The following is a 21,243-nucleotide window of genomic DNA, read 5'->3' on the forward strand; positions in this document are numbered from 1 at the left end:
ACATTTAAAACATGGAAAAGACTGACTGTGAGTAGAGTGAGTTTACAGTAAGGTATGTTTACATGTATTTAGCAGTGTTAGGTTAGTGGTTGGACCTGATCGTAGAGGTCTTTTCCAACCTTGTTCTGTAACATTGAAGACTTGCATTTTAGGATGGGATTGTTTAATGTTTATGGATTTCTGCATTTGAGGGGGGAGTGGATTCCAGAACTTGTTATTTCTAAGGCTGTTAGTGTCTGTGGGCTCTAGATACATGATACAGGACAGACACTTTGCACAAGTGGGTATTCTATCAGTTAAAGATGCTTTTATATTAAAACACTGTAAAGCATACGTATTTGACCCAGGAATGTTCTGAGATCCTCCTGGGGGGAGGTACAGAAAGCCTAGTGAGGTGCAAGAAGTCTCACCTACAGACACATAAAAACCAGGAGATCATGTCTACGTTATAAACAGATGTCTGCTTTTGAAGTGTGGTCTGTGCTGAGCAGTGGGTTTAAGTGAAGGTTTAATAGAATCATAGAATCATAGAATCATAGAATCAGCTGGGTTGGAAGGGACCTCCGAGATCATCAAGTCCAACCCTTGATCCAACACCACCATGGTTACTAGACCTGGGCACTTAGTGCCACATCCAGTCTCATCTTAAAAACCTCCAGGGACGGAGAATCCACCACTTCCCTGGGCAACCCATTCCAATGTCTAATTACCCTCTCTGTAAAGAAATTCTTCCTAATATCCAACCTGAACCTCCCCTGGCAGAGCTTAAGACCATGCCCTCTTGTGTTACTGATAGCTGCCTGGGAGAAGAGACCAACCCCCACCTGGCTACAACCTCCTTTCAGGGAGTTGTAGAGAGTGAGGAGGTCTCCCCTGGGCCTCCTCTTCTCCAGGCTGAACAGCCCCAGCTCCCTCAGCCTCTTCTCATAGGACTTGTGCTTGAGTCCCTTCACCATCCTTATTACTCTTCTCTGGACCTGCTCCAGCACCTCAATATCCTTCCTGAACTGAAGGGCCTAGAACTGGACACAGTACTCCAGGTGTGGCCTCACCAGCACTGACTACAGGGGAAGAATCACTTCCCTGGTCCTGCTGGCCACACTGTTCCTGATGCAGGCCAGGATGCCATTGGCCTTCTTGGCCACCTGGACACACTGCTGGCTCATGTTCAGCTTCCTGTCAATCCAAACCCCCAGGTCCCTCTCTGCCTGGCTGCTCTCCAGCCACTCTCTTCCCAGCCTGTAGCACTGCATGGGGTTGTTGTGGCCAAAGTACAGGACTCAGCACTTGGCCTTGTTCAACTTAATCCCATTGGAATCAGCCCAACTCTCCAGCCTGTCCAGGTCCCTCTGCAGAACCCTCCTGCCTTCCAGCAGGTCGACACTCCCCCCCAACTTACTGTCATCTGCAAATTTGCTGATGGTACTCTCAATCTCCTCATCTAAATCATCAGTAAAGATATTAAATAGAACTGGGCCCAACACTAATCCCTGGGGGACACCACTGGTGACCGGCCGCCAACTGGTTACACCACCACTCTCTGGGCCCGGCCCTCCAGCCAGTTCCTAACCCAACACAGAGTGCCCCTGTCCAAGCCGTGAGCTGCCAGTTTTTTCAGGAGTATGATGTGGGAGACAGTGTCAAAGACTTTGCTGAAGTCCAGATAGACCACATCCACAGCTTTCCCTTCATCCACCAGGTGAGTCACCTGATCAGGTTGGTCAGACAGGACCTGCCCCTCCTAAACCTGTGCTGGTTGGGTCCGATCCCTTGTCCATCCTGTAGGTGCTATGTGATTGCACTTAGGATGATCTGCTCCATCATCATAAGGCTTTGCTAAATATACAGCTCCTGGTTTCCAAAATGGGGACCCTTGTTTCCCTCTGTCACCCCTGTTCCCAGTTACGCCATCATTTCTTCCTTGTGCAGGCACTTTGACTCATGTTCTAATCACAAGCTAATTAATGAAGTTCACAAAAAAACCCCCACCTATTTCCACCTGTTAGTTTTCTGGCATTCAGATTTGTTGAGGTGGCCTGTGGTGCAAACATGTGGGCACCATGGCTAGCTCTGAAGTGCAAGCAGTAGGGAGATAGGTATAGAATATCTTTTTTTTTTTGATAACCAGGCATGTTCCTGTTCTTTTGTTTTCTGCGTCTTCACTTTTATCTTAGCTCTGGTGACTGCTGAGTGTAACTCATGGGTATTTGACTTGGTTAGGACCCTGCTGCTTTTGTCAGCTCGAGTGGGTCAGCTGTCAGGAGTGGTAAATAGGGGGGAAGAGGACAGCTTTTAATTCAGATTTCAAGTAACTGTTTTCTAAGTTTCAGTTCTTCACTACTTACGAAGCTTTGTATGGTCTATTCCAGTCTCATCTCTGTTTTCTAGGTAGATAACTCTCCCCTTCTTTCTTGTCCCTACTTTATTCTTAGACCTGGTTCATGCTGCCTTTGACATATAAATATGATACTGTTTTTTCATCTGGGAGTGCTAATCTATGTTCTCAGATATTCATAGGTTGTTAAAACATTGAGTTTCTAAGACCATTGCAATTGTGTATGAAATTTTTATCACAAATATTAACTTTGAAATAATTTTGATACCATTTTGAAATGATCCAGTTTTCAGTGTTTAGGGTTTTTCCTACTAGACATGAAAGACATAGCAACACAACTGTGGTTCAAACAATGTTCAGTTGTTAAGATTTGACATTGATTGCATCTGAATATCTTTCTAAATTGATTACTTATTTAAAAACAATATTCATGTTTGTGATATCCCTTTTACCTATGTCTTTATATTTGGGCCCATTCACTACGCAGTTATGCATGACTCTGAAGAAGTGTGTATGGATGGGATTATAAGCAAGCAATGTATGGTGACTAGAAATACAGCTCAGAAACAAGATTTAGCCATAGTCAGTCTGCTTAGTGTTGATTTAGTGAGGTATGCATGTAAGCATTTGGTCTATTTTCCCCTTTTGCCCAGAAAGAACCCCTAAGCCAGAATGGCCATAATCACTTTGAGCATCATCATCCTTACCAAATTTTTCACCATTTTTAATAGCCTGTGCATTTCTAAGAATACTTCTGTATTCTTCCTGGGAAAGGGAAGAGGTCCTCTGAGTCCAGGAAGGGACGTGAAGTACAGGGGTACGTGACTTGGGTACCTGTTTGCTCTGTTTGGAGCTGCAGCAGTGACCTTTTGTGAAGGCTTTCACAATGCTTATGTTAGGAATTTATGAATTGGAGCTGGATGTGCTTCTCTTAATTTCTCTGTCCCCTGTTTCAGAATAGTATGGCATAGTACTGTTTTAGAGAGATTGGTTTTGTCTTTGCTCTGTGTGATTTCATTTGAACTGCTGAGCTATGGAAGTATATCTTGGCTAGAAACTGTTTTTGGTTAAATTTTTGTGGAGAAGGAAATTGAGGTCATATTAAACACATGGAATTGAATGTCAGCACTTGTTAATTTGGTTTGAAAATACTAGTGAGTAGGATAGGAAGGGAGAGAATATGCACTTAAAACACCTAGCACCGAAGTATTGTAGAAATCTGTTTCTTTGGACACTAGAATAAAAAATAGCTTGGTAATACTAGATGTCAAAGAGGCTTTTACAAGGCAGTGAAATTTTGGAGAAATTGTGACTACTTAGTGTTCAGACTAATAAACTGTGGTTGTCAGGTGGTAAGTGATACAGAGAAAATTCCTGTGCAGCTTCAAAGGAGAAGTTTAGTGTTAATAAATTGGTGGTTCTCTAAAATTGCAGTGCTTAGCTGCTTTTCAAAGGTTAAGTTCTGGTTTAAATAAAATTGCATTTAAAGTGTGATACTTTATCTAGTATACAGCTGCCACAGGCAGCCACTTCTCAGAAGAAGAATTTAACTTCAGTGACTACCTCTGTCTTTGGCAAAACCCCCAGGAAATGTCAGCTGCTCCAAAATACTTACACATCTCTATGAACTTATATTTTTCAAATGAATTTGAAAAAATAATATATCACCCAATTTCTGGGAGTTCTATGTTGCTTAGATATAAGAGATACATAAAGTTAAATAGCAGCGAGCTTTTGAGGTATAGAATAGTACTTTGTTAATGATAATTCCACTTTTGTTAATTATTACTAAATTCTACCATAGTCTTGATAGAATGTATATTTGAAGTATGCTGAGTTTTAAGAATTTTAGAGATCTAGTTGTGTTTAGTTTAGTGAGGGAATGTATATCTTATTATTGCAGTAATTTGCTATTAAAGTTTGGGATATCTCCCTTTTGGAGCTTGAAGCTTGCTTTTACATGGCAATTAGGGTGAAACACATTTAATTCCCTGCAAGTAAACTGTTAGTAATTATTAAACACTTTAGAAATTTAGTGCAAATGTTATGCAGTGTCTTGTGGCTGACAGATACTGGGAGGAGAGATGAACCAGAATAGTAATGCCCTGTTCTGAGACCAGGAGTGAGTCCAGGTTTGTAGAAAAATTCAGTGATTTATGTGAGAACAACTGATTAATTGGGAAAAGTAAATAGCAGGATGTAATATCCTCAAAATACGAGGAAATGTTTGTGTGATAGAAGGCTTGCCTGTTTTTCCCAGCTGAGTGAGATGACTTCATTATAATCGGCTTGCTGAGTGACTGTTCATCTGGGAAACGTTAGCAACTCCATGGATGGGTGGATGAATAAATTCGTATGACAAAGTTGTGAGAGCTGGAGACTTTCAGGGTAGCGTACAGATCTCTGAGGAAAAATCTGGGTAATATTTCTGGAAGTTCTCAGACCCTGCTAGCTCCTGTAGGGAATGTGGTGGGAGCTAATGTATGTCTTGTGCTTTTGAAACTTCATTCAGGTTTTATTTTTGGTAATGCTGCGTGCGCGATGACCAGTTGTTGTTCCACTTGTACGCTTGTATGTCTGTTAGAAAAATACTCCACATACTGGATTTGTCTGAATACTGAAACACTTTTTTCCTGCTTCATTTTACTTATGTATTTCAGAGAGTTGGCATTTATTAGGGGTTTTGCTATAGGCAGAGGTAGTTACTGAAGTTAAAGTGGCTGCTTGGGGCAGATGAGGCCACAGAGTAAGGATTCCTTGCATAGTTATCCTTGCTCTACATGAAATAATTTAATAGTCACACAATTTTCAGACAAATTCTGTGAAATGTATACATTTGGAAGTCAGTTTGAAAGAAGATGACTTAATGACTAGAATGTTTTATGTTGCTGAATTCATGGCAGCACTGCATAGGGAGTACTGGCAAACCCACCTTCTGTGCATCATTCCTGCTCTTCTGGTCTGTTTGGTCAGAAATGTGATGGGTAGCAAGGTAGTTACAGTTGTCTTCAGGCACAGAGTGAAAAGCTTGGTCTTTTTCATCATGGAAACCTGTTCCCTGATTTAGGTTTTTCTAATGTACATATAGAAGTAAAGGTAAATTTCTCCCTGGGGAAGTTTCTTATTTGTTATTCTTATGTCAGTGTCCTTTGGGTTTCTTCCCCAGGCCATATCTTCTGACATTTCCAGCTACTTTAATCTTTTCATCTGGCTTAGTCTGTCACTTAATACCGATCATTGTATAAAAATAGAAGCTTGGTATCAGTAATTTTATTTACATGCAAGCCCACCCAGATCTCCTTCCGCTTCTGTATTAAATACTTTAGGCATTTAGCTTTGTATCTTATTTTATTGAAGAAGTTGACTGTGATTCTTTTGGTCACATGCTGTACTTGTAGACCTGATTTGGAGTCCTAAGTATTTCATGGCCTTGGTGACTCAGTTTGCTTATTTTGACTGTTTTCCAAAATTATAATTTGGGCTGAAAATACTTTTATAAATTTATTTAATATTACCAAGTTTTTCTGTTGTTAAAAATGCCTGATGTTTGCTATATTGAGAGCTATAAAAAATCTGAAATGATTTTTTATGTCCTTGTAAATCTTTGAGATTTTAGACCTGTCTCCTGAAATTATGTTCCTTCTATGAAAACATTTGCATTCAGATAAAGTACAGTTGTTTGTAACATGGAAACTGGACATGAGATACTGCTTTGCAGTAGTTACTAATCTGCTGATGAATGATTTTTGTAGAGATTGGAAGGGAATAGTGTAGGCTGCAAACTGAATATAATGAGTTTCAAAAATGTAAGCAATTTAAAATACTGCTTGGATGTGAATTAAGATGTTCAGAAGCCACACAGTTTCTCAATCTTGATCCTTTCTAGCCATCCATAATGCTGTCATCGCAGAAGTGTTTCCTAGAGTTTCTGGACTGCAAAAAAACTAGGATAACTGTGTAGATGAAACACCAATGCTTATAAATTGCAAACGGTGTACTGTGACTGTGGTTTTGATTGGCTTGCAGAGGAGTGTTTGGTTTGCAGGCTCAAATACAGTGCCTGTATTTGAGCAGCAAGCTTGTCCCAGCTGTATTGTGAGATTCATGAGTAGTGTAGCATCCGTTCACTGAGACTTAAGGTCGTGCATTTTGCCTTGTATTTCGCTGTAAGATGGGAACAAGCACATAGCTTAGGAGTCTTAGCTGATGGGCATCAACTTATTAAGTCAAGTTTTGTTTGTATGTCTGTATTTTGAGGCATTTCATTGGGAATGTGTGCCACCTAAATGATAACTCTAAAGAATGAGACTTTTCAGTTGAGAAATTGTGATTGTGAGATAAAGTTGTCATAGAAAAGAGATCAGAAGGTACTGAAAAAAACCTGCATATGTTAACAAAATTTTGGAAGTCCCAGAATTTTGTGAGTTTTTTTCCAAAATAAGTGCATCCACCCTAAAATTGTACTAAATCAGGTTTTAGAGTGGCAGCTGTCACCCAGCATATCTTGCTATACAAATGGGCTCTAGAGGTTAGCGTCTCAAGAACTTTTATTAGGGTATAGATACATGCCTTCTTATCTCACTGGTAACAGAAGTAGTAGTGTCTGCCTCTTTCTTCAGTTTAGCAGTCTGTCCATTTTCTGTGGTCTTCACAGGTTCACGAGGTGGCTTCTATCTGTTTGGGTCAAAATAGCCCTTTTTAGCAGAGACCAGCAACTTGGCATTTTAAGCTCACTTGCCATTCTTTGCGAGTGTAAAGCAGGATGACTGCTTGGGGCAAATGATGGATAATCATGCATTTACCCACTCAGTTCTATCATGTGCTTCTTCGAGCTGTTTTTGAGAGAAACTTGAGGCTTTTTGAGTTTGACAGATGTGGTGTAAGGGGTCAAGTTCATTCCCAGTTGATTAGAATTCACATTGCGAAAATTCCTTTTATGTTTTGTCTGAGTGCTGTGATGTTTGATGTATAATGTTATAGGTGTACCGTGTTCCATTTTGAAGAGTTTTGTTTTGCAGAGGAAAAACAAAGGAAACTGGAACTGAGTGAAAGAACAGGACTTGTTCAAGTTACATCTGTTTTTATTGTGTGATACGCCAACTCAGGAGTCTTTATGTAATAGAACCAAAGAATACCCAAATGTTATATGATGACCTAAAAAATTGTTCCCCAAGCACTGATAAAATGGTTGTTTTATGATGAGAAGGTTCATAGTATTAGATAAGCATGAAATCTCCCTTTCCTGGCTTTTAGTATTAGTACTTCAAAGGACTATATAGCTATCTGCCATTTCTGCACTGTCATAGGCATCCACTGAGAAAGACAACAAATGGACCAACTTGTTATTTGTCAAGGTATTTCTGTCTGATGCAAGCATCTGCCTTCTGTGTGTATGTGAGATTGGTTCACTGTCCACAGGCAGCTGTGAGTGTAACCTGCTAATACTATTTTGGGACCAGGATGGTACTATTACTGCAAAGAGAAGAGAGTTCATCTCAACTGTGTGCAGATTTGGGCATCACTTGGTCTGTTCAGCCTGGAGAAGAGGAGACTGAGGGGTCATCGCAGTTACAACTTCCTCATGAGAAGAAGCGGAGGGGCGGACACCAACCTCTTTTCTCTGGTGACCAGTGACAGGACCCAAGGGAATGAAGCTGTGTTGGGGGAGGTTTAGGCTGGATATTAGGAAAAGGTTCTTCACCCAGAGGGTGGTTGGGCACTGGAACAGACTCCCCAGGAAAGTGGTCACAGCACCAAACCTGACAAGAGTTCAAGAAGCGTTTGGACAACACTCTCAGGCATACGGTGTGATACTTGGGGCTGGCCTGTGCAGTGCTAGGAGTTGAACATGATGATCCTTGGGGGTCCCTTTCAACTAAGAACACTATGATTTTAAAAAAAACTTTACTTCTTAATCACTCTCTAAGTAACATCTCTGTAACATGTCTTTTTTTTCCTTTATTCCTCTTTCGGTTAATGAATTATTTCTTTGGAAAATAAATTAATTGTGTGCATTAATGTCTTTTGTGTTACTGTTTTCAGCACATCATAGTGAATAAATATTATATCCTCAGCCCAGTAGGCAATAATGACCATTAACCTGATTGTTAACTAATGGGTCTCACATGGAATGCTGAATGCATGCTCACTCCAAAATGGCAGAGTCTGGCTCTCCTTTTTACTGTAATAAAGCTGCTTCTGTTTGCAACACTGTGTTGCTGGGAAACTGCAACTAATTTTTATGGCGCATGTCAGTAGTACTGATTCAAATTATACATTTCATTGAGCAGCTCTTCTTTTTGTTTGTAAACTGCCTTCTATAAGGGGAGAGAATTTTTTTGTTGTTGTTCTGTGGACAGTGGTATCTATACCAGAGAATATGACTGAATCTGGAACAAAAGCTCAGATTGTTCTGTTGATAACATCATTGTACTTCCAAAGTTACTCTAGGGGGGATGGTGGCCTGGTTAAATTTACACCAGTTTGATAGTCAAGTCTAATGCCGGTATTCAGGAGAATTCCAGGTGAGGTATACACATCTCCTCAAACTGCTGTTTTTCTGTTTCAGATTCCATGGTGCAAAACTTCAGCATGTGGCGTGACTTTAAAGCGAAACAACAAAATAGACTGAGAGATTATGAATTGGAAAATTATGTCGTTTTGGTTCACAACACAGAGACGGTGGCAATTTTGGGATTGTGTAGAATATGCACTCCTTTTAAAAATGATTGTTGCACAGCTTGCATGTGGATCAGGACATGCATGCAATTACATGGGCAAAAAGTGGGTGTAATTGGGCATGCACCTAAACAGGAAAATACATGTGTAAGGTGGAATCTGACTAATAAGTAAAAAATCTTTTGCTTGCTGAATCTATTCCTTTTCTGGCTAAAGGAGATGGTAGTCCATTTTGTGATGTTTACAGTCTGCTTAGGTTTGTAGCAGTGTCTTGTTTTTACTCTTGCTTGAGATGCCTCTATGAAATGGGAGGAGTGTGTGTCTGAAGCCTGCTTGCTTAAACACGCGAGTCATGTCAGCTGCAATGCGGCAGTGCTTGGTGCTAATGAGGTGAGCAGCCAGAGCACCCGTCTGCTTATGTTTGCTCATCTCTGTGCAATTATGGCTGTGGGGATTGGAAAAAGGAATTTGAATTGGATGTGCCTCTGTTTTGGCCTTTCCAGGGTGTGGTTCTGTGTCCTCCTAAGGGCTGGGCAACATATATCTACTTCCTTTTTGGGAGTTAGGTGATTGCTTCATTTTGTTTAAGGCAAGCTCTAAATACATCCTGGTTGGGAAAAGAAAAGAAAAAGAGGAAGTAGAGAGAGGGGAACACCCTCCCTTCTTTCACCCCCCATCTCTCACTATTCAAATGCACTTTCAAATGAAATAAATTCCTTGGCAATCTGTGTCTTCAGGTTGAATACATACAAGTCTGTATTTGTAAAGTAACATCTTTGGAATAGAGTAATCAGTTTAATCAATTAATTTTGGCTAGATCTCAGTAGTTACAGCTGACCTTTGGTAGGCACAGAAATGCAGATGCACTGTGATTTCTCAGCCCACCTGCTTTCTCTTTTTTAGCTGTTAAAGTGCTGACTACGCTGTGAGCTCTGTATTTGATGCTGAAGCCATAAAGTTCTACTTTGAACATAAAGCGAGTAATGTGAATATCAAATCTGTTGGTCTTTTCTCATCCTCATATGCCAGACTATCTTCATTGAGCTTGATGCCTCCCGTCCAATCCTGTCGTATTCCTATTCCTGCAGCCTGTCTTTCAGTGTTTCTTTTTCAGAGAATTAGTCTATAAAACTGTAGGTCATGATTAATACATTGGTCTTGGTGGCAAAGCTGGCTTTCCTTCTAGTTCCTGCCTTTATGTGACAGGGTGCTTCCCTCTTAGCTGATAAAGTTATTTTGAATACTTATAAATCACATTGTTGAAATTACCTATGTTAAAAATACTGCTGGTTTTTTGTGTTTTTTTAAGGATCGTATCTAATCTCTGTTACTTTGGCAATATGTTTGTAATGTTATACCACAAACAGAGGGATCAATACAGCTGGGACTGGGAAAGCTATGAACTGCATCATGTAGGCAAGAACCAGTGGTGGGAGGCAGGAACCTCCTGAACTGTTAATACGGCTGATGTGAATGTAGTGTAGAGCTAACACCCATAGAAAGGATGGCGTGTCAACCTAGAAAAAGTGTCCTTCACCCTGGAAAGAAGCCCAAGATTGTGTGCCCTAAATAAAGTCTTGTTTTTGCTTAGTCCTACCTTTAAGTGGGTTAAGAGTGACATGTATGAAACAGCACAACTGACAAGATGCATGGTAGGGAGAGTTGCTCTGTTTCAACACTCACTGTTGAAGTCTAGTATCTCTGTTGTGATCACAGATAGTGCAGTATTTCTTTGCCTGTTTACCTTTTGCTGATGGGATGGTAAAAAAGTGGGATGTTTTTCTCTTCTGTCTTTAGGTCTCCGGGTGAAAGGGGAGCTTGTTACTTCTTACCCACAAGTGGTGGTTGTGCGTGTGCCAACACCTTGGGTCCAGAGTGACAGCGATATCACAGTCCTTCGCCACCTTGAGAAGATGGGCTGTCGACTGATGAATCGTCCCCAAGCCATCCTCAACTGTGTCAACAAGTTCTGGACATTTCAAGAACTTGCTGGTCATGGTGTGCCTCTTCCAGACACTTTTTCGTATGGTAAGGCTTTTGGATCAAAAGGATAGCATAGTTGCCTACCACTATTTACGCTTTTGCAGTGCAAAGAATGTGAGTCAAGTTTTGGAAATCCATAGAAGTTTGGTAGCATGAGGCTAGTTCCACAGCTAAGTGCTCAGTAACCAGGAGAGGAAATTAAAGTTGCGACACTCAGGTTCTGGTTTTGGCTTTGTTTATTAGCTGGTAATGCTTTGAGAAGAGTACTTTAACTGTACCTCAGCCTTCCAAGCAACTAACTTTGGCTGTTACTGCTAAAACATTTTTAACTCTTTTCCAATTGCCAGAAACAACAGACAAGAACTTGGGGAACTAAATGTCCTAAGATACTACAGAGATCTAGCCTTTGTTAAAATCCGAAAGTAGATTAAACTTCTGTATGAATAAAAGTATCTGCAAATATATTTTGTGGAAGGACAAAAAGAGTACAAGCCCTTGTGTTCAGCTTTTAACAGTTGTTTGGGGTTTGTTTCCCATCAAAACAGCTAATTATTGTTTCTTGTGCCTGCCTCTCGAGTCTGTGGTTCCTGACAGAGTGCTAGATTAGAGGAACCATTTGTCTGAGCTACCCTGAAGCTCTTAATTACAATCTGTTAAAGAACTGAAGATACCTCTCAACCTTCCTTTCTTTCTTGAGAAATGCCAGCACTTTCCTCCCCTTCGTGTTGTTGCACCAATAGGCTTTCGTAATGGGAACTTGGCAAAAACAGAAACATATTTGACAAACAAAACCCATGGTTTTCTATTAATTACTATAAATTACTATTTCCATCACTTACTGTGAAAACACATCAGAGAAGAAACGCACCCTTTCTTTATACATGTAGTTGCTCTAACTCATTGAGAAAGGAGTGAGTTTTTAATTTTTTTAGGGGAAGGGAAGACCATGAATGATGTGATAATTGCAGAACACATCTGTTTGTTCATAACTCTCTGCCACTGCTTTTAATGCCTGCCTCTGGAATTTGACAGAAGCATGACCTTTTTTTTTTCTTTTTTTCTATTATGTTTTCTAAACTGCAAGTATCAAGTTATCAGTAAGAGCTGGCTTTGCCAAGTAAAGCAGGATGTGCTGATTACATGTTATTCCATGACATGCATTAAAATCCATGGTAGGGTAGTGATGGCTGCTGCTGGCTTTGTGACCAGCTGCTGGCTGCTGTGGCTTTTGACTTCTGCGCTTTACTGCACATGCTGTTAGAGGGGCTCATCCCTTTGTCTGCTGACTTTCTCATCTTTATTTCTTGTACTTGGTCAGTCTTCTGTGAATTGAACTCAAAGAACCTTGGGAGTATCAACCATAATTGTGTGAATGGCCATTAAAAACTACTCTCTAAGGTCCTTACAGATGCAGTGAGATTAAAAGGTTTAAGTACTATATTAGGATATAGGGAGAATGAGAAACAGGACACTTGAGCCTTGGAAAGGGGGGAGGTGGAGTGACAAAGTATTGATTGTTGCTGCTCTCTGGATTATGTCTTGTCACTGTATTCCATGTTGCTTTCCTGGTTAGTAGTTTGAATGGAACTGTTACTAGTGTTATGTCTCTGCTATTTTCCTTTTAGACACTTGAAAAGGTGGGAGTTAGAGTAAAAAGGGTAAACTTGAACAAGATGATAAGAGTCAGGTCATTCAGATTTGGAAAATTAGATTGAGCCTTTTGCAATTGTGATCAAGAGGCCTTTGTCAACTTGTGTCTTCAATTTCAAAGGAAGTAGGAGTTAGTATCCCACAGATCACAAGCACCTTCAAAGTCTGACCATGCTCCATGACCAAGTTTCTCTTAACTGGTAGTTTTTAATGCATTGTCTAAGCTGTAAGGGTGGGAGGAAGGTATGCGAGTTACATCCCCAATTAGGCCACACCAGACTGGTGGCACATAATGTTGTTGGTTTTCTTTTTGCCAGGTGGTCATGAGAATTTTTCCAAAATGATTGATGAGGCGGAAGTGCTGGAGTTCCCTATGGTGGTGAAGAACACGCGGGGTCATCGAGGTGGGTGTGAGGTCAGGGGTGAGGCCAAGGAATATTCTGAGCAGCACTCTAAGATTTGGTCTCATCAAGGAATGATAGTTAAGAAGGTCTTCTGTTAGGTGCTGGGCTTCTTTCCAGTACATATAAATTTTATCCTGCTTTGACTTCTGAATGTTGAATAGACTGCAACACTGGGAAACAGTTTTAGTAGGGCCTAGTCTTGCAGTAGTGTGGGGGGAAAGGGGTTCAAAATTATGGTGCATTGGTGACTTCTGTGGGGAAAGCTTCGAACTGGAATAATGGAAGGTCGGGCCTTAGGAAAATAGAGAGAAGTCTACATGGATTTTAGGGATACTTTTAAATAGGCTTAAGAAATGAAATCTCAGTTCATTCAGTGACTTTTTTTCTGCTTGACTTTGTTTGTAATTAGGATTCTAATTTAAATAAAATCTTACGTATTGTTTGTCAAACTGGATCTCTGTTTTTCCGAAAAATACCTCTGACAGTGCCAGTGGTATTACAGCAGATTCACATTAAATTTTTCCTGTTATTAGTCTTTTGTTTTAACTATTGGATATGAAACAACACATTAACTTAATTTAGTGTTAGATAGCGATCTACTAAAGGAAACTGAGTATAAATCAATTTCAGAGGTTATTTGCACAGGTTGTTGCTCTGTTCTTAATATACTTTAAAACCAATTTAAAAAATACTAGAAATATAAACAGACTAAAAATGAAGTTTGAGCACATAAACCAGCAATTGCTTTAAGCAAAATCATAACTAAAAGACAACACTTCTTCCTTCTTATTGTGTGTCAGTTTGCTGCCACTCTATGCTGCTCTGGTGCATCTCTTCTGCTGGCTTGAGTGCTTCTGTAGTAAATGGAATCAGGAACTGATGCTGGATGAATCTAGATGGGTTATTTTTACTTAGATTAATTCCTTACATGACTTAGCACTTACTCGTACAAATGCTTGTGTTGATGTAATGGAAGAGTGAGAACAAAATGGTGGGGCTGGGGAAGATGAGACCTGCTTATCTTGGTGGTAACACCACTTTGGTTTTAAAAGTGTGTGTGGAGCTTTAAAGCCAAGTTGGAGTTTGATTTTGCAGCAAGCTGAATTTCACAACTGTAGAATATCTGAGACAGTAGATTTGACTTGACACTGCCTCTAGTTAAGATCTGTTAAATAATGATAGTTACAGCTATTGACTTCCTTCTCCTTTTTTTAGCTAGGATACATGTAAATCTGTTTACAAGTTTTGCTTTTAGAGCACTTTAAATTCCAGGCATTCTAATGCAAATTTATGCACAGTACATATCCTTTCACATTAAGAGAGTTGGGGAAACTTTTTCACATTAATTGAAGAACAGCCATTTAGAAATGGCATTTAAAATAAACAGGCAAACATGGTCATAGGTACTGGCGGATGAATAAAAGTAATTTTAGCTGTGTTTTCTGTGTAATTTGCTGCTGCAGCAAATGTGCCAATCTTATTTTTGCCAAGATGTTGTGAAGCTGCATAATTCCCAAGAACTACAGAGTTTCCCTCCATGGCATGATTCTTCCTATTTAATTTTAAGAATGCAGTAGGATTATTAAGTGCCTGTAAGAGACATAAAGCCTGGAATAGGAGAAAGGAGGAAGAGAAAGCACATGGAGGTTTTTGCTGTCTTGTCATGATTTTTAAGCTTATATTCTCATTTCTCTGTAATGAGAAATTCGGTGTTCCTCAAACAATGTTCTGTGTTATGGAGACCTTAAATCCTGACTAAAGAGGCTGCCCCAGTTGGGCTTTGGAGCACTTGGTGGAATTCTTTACATATTATTTCTCCTCCTTGTGCTACTGCTACATTTCTGTCGCCTTATTTAAGATAGGCAGTTTATCAATTTATTTTTGTACTCTGTTAACATTGTAACATAATTTGAATGACAGTTCTGCGACAAGAACTGTGCAACCCTATTGCAAAACATAAGTCTAATGACATAGAAAGAGCCCTTAGGAAAGGGGGGAAAAGGAGTTGGGAAATGTAGCTAAAGGTGGGAAGGAATGCAGTCTTTTAAGACCAGAAATGAGGTGGAAATTGGTCTGTTTCAGAAGTGACTTTTATCAGTATTGGTAAGATTGGGAAAGAACAAAGAAGTCTTTGGTGTGCTCTAGAAGGGAAGGGGAATGAAATGACATATTTTAGGTTAGAAATTCCAAGTCCTAGAGGTGTTGCTTGCAGAAAAGCTAATGATTTCTGAAGAGTTGTTTTTCGTTTTTTTTTTTTTTGTAAATTGTAGTATATTCCATTCATTTCATGTCTTGTGGAATCTACTAAATTATCTTGGATACTGTAGAGTCTAGTATTTTCCTCTGAATGTAGTTGTTCCACTGCAAAACCTCATTCTAGAATTGTAAGCCTTTGTAGGTAATGGGAAGAGCAACATTCAGCAACTTCCCAACAGGGAAGTGGTTGATTATGCAGTGGCACACTTGTGGCTTCAGAGTTTTTAGTTGCCCAGTGTTTAACAGTTTCATGTTGTTGGTTCCTGTGTGTCAAAGCTGTAGGTTGTGGGTCCAGTCCTCTTGGATGAATAAAATTGTTATTAATTAAATGTCTGCTGCTCTTTAAGTATTTCTTCCCTTTTTTCCTGTCATTAAGGACTTGTACCAAAAGGAGTAGAAATTGCAAGACCACCTCCTTTATCTACAAGTTTTTCTTTTTTCTTTCTTTTTTTTTCTTTTTTTTTTTTTTTAAACTCCTCACGTGTCTCCTCAGCTCTGTCAGCAGCACTTGAACACTTAAAAGCACTGCATCGGTGGAACATGGCAGAATTTGTAAATGGGTATATGGGTATATGGATGGGGCCTCTGAGAACAGGCAGCATGCTGGTCAGAGGTTTTACTTTCATGTGCTGAATCACTGATGCAGCTCAAATGAGTAGCTGTTTACAGTCTTCTGATGTTCTTTTTCTCCACACAGGTAAAGCTGTGTTCCTGGCACGAGACAAGCACCATTTGGCCGACCTAAGCCATTTGATCCGTCATGATGCCCCTTACTTATTTCAAAAATACGTTAAAGAGTCCCATGGCAAGGACGTACGTGTCATCGTAGTAGGAGGCCGTGTGGTGGGCACCATGCTCCGCTGCTCAACAGATGGGAGGATGCAGAGTAACTGCTCACTTGGTAGGAAAAGCACTGTTCGTAGTTTTGGTCAGAATTTTTCAATCCAGCTGAAAAATCACAAAGCCAACTGAAATAAGCTGCAGGTTTTATTTTGTATTAATTGTGTTTACTGCTGGGGGCTTACAGAGGGAACGTAAGAGTAGGGATTAAATAAGATGCATGTGGAGCAGACACAGAGGGAGAGACATTCTCTGCCCACAGTATTAGATGGATAGGATGAATGAAAAACAGGGGAAAGTTCTGGAACACAAATGGAGCAACTGATGTGGTAGTGGCAGTTTCATGCTAATACCATGTTATCATTTGTTCCATCCTGTTGAGAGGAACAGAAAAAGAAGGAAGACAGAAAGCGACACTTAAGGGAGGTGGAGGAGAGAGTTGGCAAGAGGGTACAAGAGAATGTTAAGAGAGGAAACTGTTGAAGGCAATAAACAGTTGGATTGCACTGTGCATCTTCTGTGCTACCTTAAGTCTGTCAAGTTCCTCTCTGCAACCTCTTCCCTCAAAGACCGTATGTGGAAGGAAGAGGAGGTTACTGCATTGATTGTAGCATACTCAGAACTGAGACTGCATAGCTTTGGACACAGGGTTTATGAAGGTAAAAGGAGGAAGGAGTGTTGAAGTTGCCTGACTAAAACTGTACTGAACCTGAACAGAGATAGGATAAAATGTGTAGTACAGTTTTGGTTAGTCAAAATGCCTGAGAGGTTTTAGTTACTACCTCATGCTGAGGAAATGTAGCCTGAAAGATTTTTCTGCTAAATATTTTTTTTTTGTTATTGTTGGGGTATTTTTTGAACTTAAGTATTGTGATAGATGAAGTCTGAGTCAGTTAATACTTAGATGATGGACTGTTAACTGGTCTGGCTGAGATTCAGACACAAATGATCCCTAGTTCTTGCTTTAAAGGCAGTAACCTGTGATAACAAGTTGAGAGGGGACATAATAAGTAGACGACGTCTTAACCCCCACTCCCCCCAGTTATATTTGTTAGAGCTGTAGTCTTATCAAGAGCTTGTGACAACTTACAAATACGTAGGGAAAGCCTCTACCTTAGAAGGAACAAGTGTGGTTTTCTAGTTCATTTTTTTTAATATCCTGGGATCATAAAAATGTGTGATACTTTTTCTGGACTAAAAAGTCATCACTTAACTGCTTTTTAAATAAGTCATAGTCTTGACATGCCAAAGGCAGGTCAGAATATTTTGAAATCCTCCTGTGGCTTCAATTTCATTAGTAGTCACAGAGGAAAAGGAGGTTGATTTCTGAGTCATCAGCAGTCTGCTTGCAGGCTCACTTTGGAGCTTCCCAACAGAAAAGTGCTAACCAGTTGAGAAGGATGTCAGTCACCCATGACCAGAGTACAGACAGCAAGTTTTTTTCACTTTTTCCAGGTGGTGTAGGAATGATGTGCTCACTGAGTGAACAAGGCAAGCAGTTGGCAGTCCAAGTGTCAAACATCCTGGGGATGGATGTGTGCGGCATTGACCTGCTGATGAAGGACGACGGTTCATTCTACGTCTGCGAGGCCAATGCAAATGTAGGTTTCATTGCCTTTGACAAGGCTTGTAATTTAGATGTAGCTGGTATCATAGCGGACTATGCCGCTTCTCTGCTCACCCCCGGCCGCTTGACGCGGCGCATGTCCTTGCTCTCTGTGGTGTCCACGGCAAGCGAGACTAGCGAGCCAGAGCTGGGCCCTCCAGCTAGTGCCGCTGTCGACAATATGAGTGCTAGCTCCAGCTCTGTCGACAGCGACCCTGAGACCACGGAGAGAGAGTTGCTCACCAAGCTCCCGGGGGCTCTATTCAACATGAACCAGCTATTAGCCAATGAGATTAAACTCCTGGTGGAGTGATGCCACGTGTAAATAGATGACCAACAGAACTCTCTCTTGTAAATTTTTTTTTTAAGCCAACTTGCAATGCTGTTTATCAGAGACGCTCAGAGGAAATGAGGAAAGGGGGTGGGTGTGTCAGTCAAGAGAGCAAGAGTAAAGGGCACACGTGCTGTGATTGCTGTCCCTACCTTTTTGCAGAACATTAAATTGTCTTCATTCGTCAGCATCAGCTTTACAATAAAGATGTTCAGTTCATACCCAGGCAGCAGATTTATTTGAATGCTGCTTTGGTCCCCAGATATATTGCAGTTCATGTGTCTTCACAGGCAAGCATTGAAGCATGATTCACACTCGAAGATTTTCAGAAAGTTGTCTGGCAGCTCTCTAGAAACTTCTGTGAATTACTGCACCAATAAAGTCTCTTCTACCTCTGTAAGGCTTGATCCTGTAAATTGCTGAGTGCCTCAAATTCTTTATGTGAGTCGAAGGTGTTAAATACCAAGTATTTCAAAATTCCTGGACACCTACTGTTCCTACTCTTGTAAGTGGGAGCTGTAAGTTCAGGATCCTTTTAAAGTCATCACTTTCTGACCTTGCAGGATATGGCCTTTCAAATGATGAGGCTGAGAGAAGCGTCAGTTGACTTAACAAGAACTTTCTGTAAAAGTCTGTAAATTGTACCATCTTGGTATTAAGTGGAAGCTTTGTGTCTAAATTTCTTTATAAAGCTTTTGAAGGAGGATATTAGTACTTGCTTTTTTCTCATTTCAAATCCTGATTTTGGAAGGTATCTAGGAGAATTAGTCATATTCTATTTGTGGGCAGAAATGGCACGTTTTAACTATTTTTTGCATGGTTGGAGGAGATAAACAGCACTGTAATGTTTGGTATACAAAATGATGTTTAATCCAATGTGAAAATGAATTACACTAGTTTAAAGCAAACGTGCATCGACTTGTATTTGTTAGTGTTTTAGTCTTTCTGAGAGAGATCTGCAATGTTAATGTTCCTTTTTCTTTTAATACATGCTAGTCCAACACTCCCTTCTCTATGCCTGCATCTTTAACAGTGGCCAAAGTGAAAACACCGCAGACTGTTTGTTAAGAAAACACTGAGATATAGCCTGTACATTGTTGGGGTTTTGTTCATTTGTTTTTATTTTTCACTTTTTTTCGGAGGGAGGAATGTGGTAAGGCGTGGAGGAGGGAAGAGCTGGTTAAAAGTGATTAGTCGTTCAGAGGAACTTTAGAATAAAGCAGTTCACACAATACGTACCAGGCTTACTTTTTCCCCACTGAACATAAAAGCTGATGTTGGCAGAAATCCAAAGAGTATAACTGGGGAGAAATACTCAGTTTGTAGCTTTGGGAAAAAAACGCGTTAGATTTAAAAAAAAAAAAAAAAAAGGAAAAAAAAAGAAAAAGAAGAGAGCTCAGCCAGAATTTAAATAAAAGAAAAAAAAATAAAAGAAAAAAATATATAACCTAGGTCCACAATCAATCAACAGATTGATCCTGGACCCTTACATGTGTGTGGTGTGAGTGCACACACTTGTGTGTGTTTGTGTGCGCGCGCATTTGTTTTGCTTGATTTCTTTTGGGGTTTTGGCTGTTTAGCTCCTAATTTTTTTCCAGGCTTCCTGATTTTCCCTAATCCTTCTGGCTGTGCATTTTCTCATTAGCCTTGAGCTGGTTTGGAAAACAAATAACCAAAACAGATACTGAGCTCATTTTTCAGTCCTTGTCTTCCTCCTCCTTTTCCTCCTCCTTCTCCCTTTTCATTCCCCTCTTATTCTCTGGGTTCATAAAACCCTGGAACTATAGATATATATAGAGAGATAAGCCTCTTTTTTAAAAACATAAAGTAAAACGTTTACAATTGAAAAATAATCTTGTGAAAATAGGTTTTGTTTGGAGGGGGGTTGTGTGTGTGCAATGCTGCTGTTTTCTGGATACTTTAATGGAGCATGTCCCATGTACCCTCTGAGGTTCTGCACTGCCCACCTCTGTGGCCCTTCCTCACCTCTCTGCTGCTCTGCTGTTTTATCTTCACTTGGACCTTAAACACAACTCACGGACACTATGCAGAGAGTCTTCAAGAGGCAATAAACAGAACAGTATTAACCTGCTTTATGGAGGTTTGATCATGCTTCTTTGTACAGTTTGGTTTTTTTATTTTAAAAGGAATGTAATAAAATGGCTTTTTTTTTTTTGTAGAATTAAATATTATTATTAAAATCAAGTGAAAGGTTGACTGTTGATGTTAAGCAGGAGAGTGGACCGGCTGGTCCAGCAAAAAAAGGATCTTCGGCAGTAAAGGTATTTTCAAATCCTTACTGAGCCTTCAAGTGTGCAGGTTATACACGAAGAATATAAAGGTCTTCAACTTCCATGAAGAGTTGCAGAACCACAGAACATGAAAGAAACCTAATTCACTAGTAACTGAGCTCTAGTCACTGAGCAGTAAACTGTCTCTTCCAGAGACTCTTTTTCCTTTGCTTGTTTATCTAAGGGGAATTTCGGATGGGGGTGGGGGTGTTTGTTCTTTTTTTTGTCTGTTTACTGGTAGGTGCCTCTACTCCTCTAGGGGCTGATAGGGTCAATCCTTCCCTTTCCAGCTGTGTCATACGCTGAGCACATGTGGAATAACAGCAGGGAGTAAACACGTGCTAGTTGGTGTAATGGGACCTCTGTGTTTCTATCACAGGAAACATCTTTTAGAGAAAGGAGCTGGTAACTGAAGGTTCTGGACTGGGTTTTTTGAGTCTCCATAGTATTTCGTGGCTCACAGGAACCTTACATTTCTATCACCTTTTTAGAAAGTCCAGGTTACACCTCACAGTTGTAAAATTTGTGAAGTAAAAATAAGATTTTTTGAAAGACCTCTGGTTGGTACTTTCGTTGCTAGTTTGGAGATAAGTCTATGCATAGTGGTCACAGAGGGAGACAGGATTTGAAACATCATGTACGTTTGTTTGGACACCGGGTATTGATGCTGCATGAATACCTTGCTTGAGGGTTCATTGATACAAATGGGCACACTTGTCTCATGTATTTACTCCCTACTTACCTCCTGAAATAGTGAAATAGTGAAATGCATAGAACTGCCTGGGGATGCAAGAGAAGTGTCTTGTTTTTACTTGAAGGAAAAAAAACACCAACAAATCTAGCCCATGGCAACCAGGCAGTGTTTCCCA

General features: G+C 40.2%; 1 protein-coding gene across 4 annotated transcripts in view; it reads left to right on the plus strand.

Moving 5' to 3' along the window:
* Nucleotides 1–19,492, plus strand: part of RIMKLB (ribosomal modification protein rimK like family member B) — a 42,400-nt gene extending 22,908 nt beyond the window's left edge. For 3 of the 4 annotated variants that reach the window (XM_008921126.3, XM_018085592.2, XM_018085594.1), the window contains 4 exons: nt 10,811–11,041; nt 12,964–13,050; nt 16,004–16,207; nt 17,602–19,492. In XM_008921126.3, coding sequence (XP_008919374.1) covers nt 10,811–11,041; nt 12,964–13,050; nt 16,004–16,207; nt 17,602–18,065 — 986 coding nt within the window. In that variant the 3' untranslated portion in view covers nt 18,066–19,492. The remainder of the gene's footprint in view (nt 1–10,810; nt 11,042–12,963; nt 13,051–16,003; nt 16,208–17,601) is intronic. The other variant, XM_018085593.2, reaches the window with a different exon arrangement.
* Nucleotides 19,493–21,243: the final 1,751 nt, after the last annotated feature.

Source organism: Manacus vitellinus, unplaced genomic scaffold (genome assembly GCF_001715985.3).
Source record: "Manacus vitellinus isolate BGI_N305 unplaced genomic scaffold, ASM171598v3 scaffold_83_pilon, whole genome shotgun sequence".
Lineage (NCBI taxonomy): Eukaryota > Metazoa > Chordata > Aves > Passeriformes > Pipridae > Manacus > Manacus vitellinus.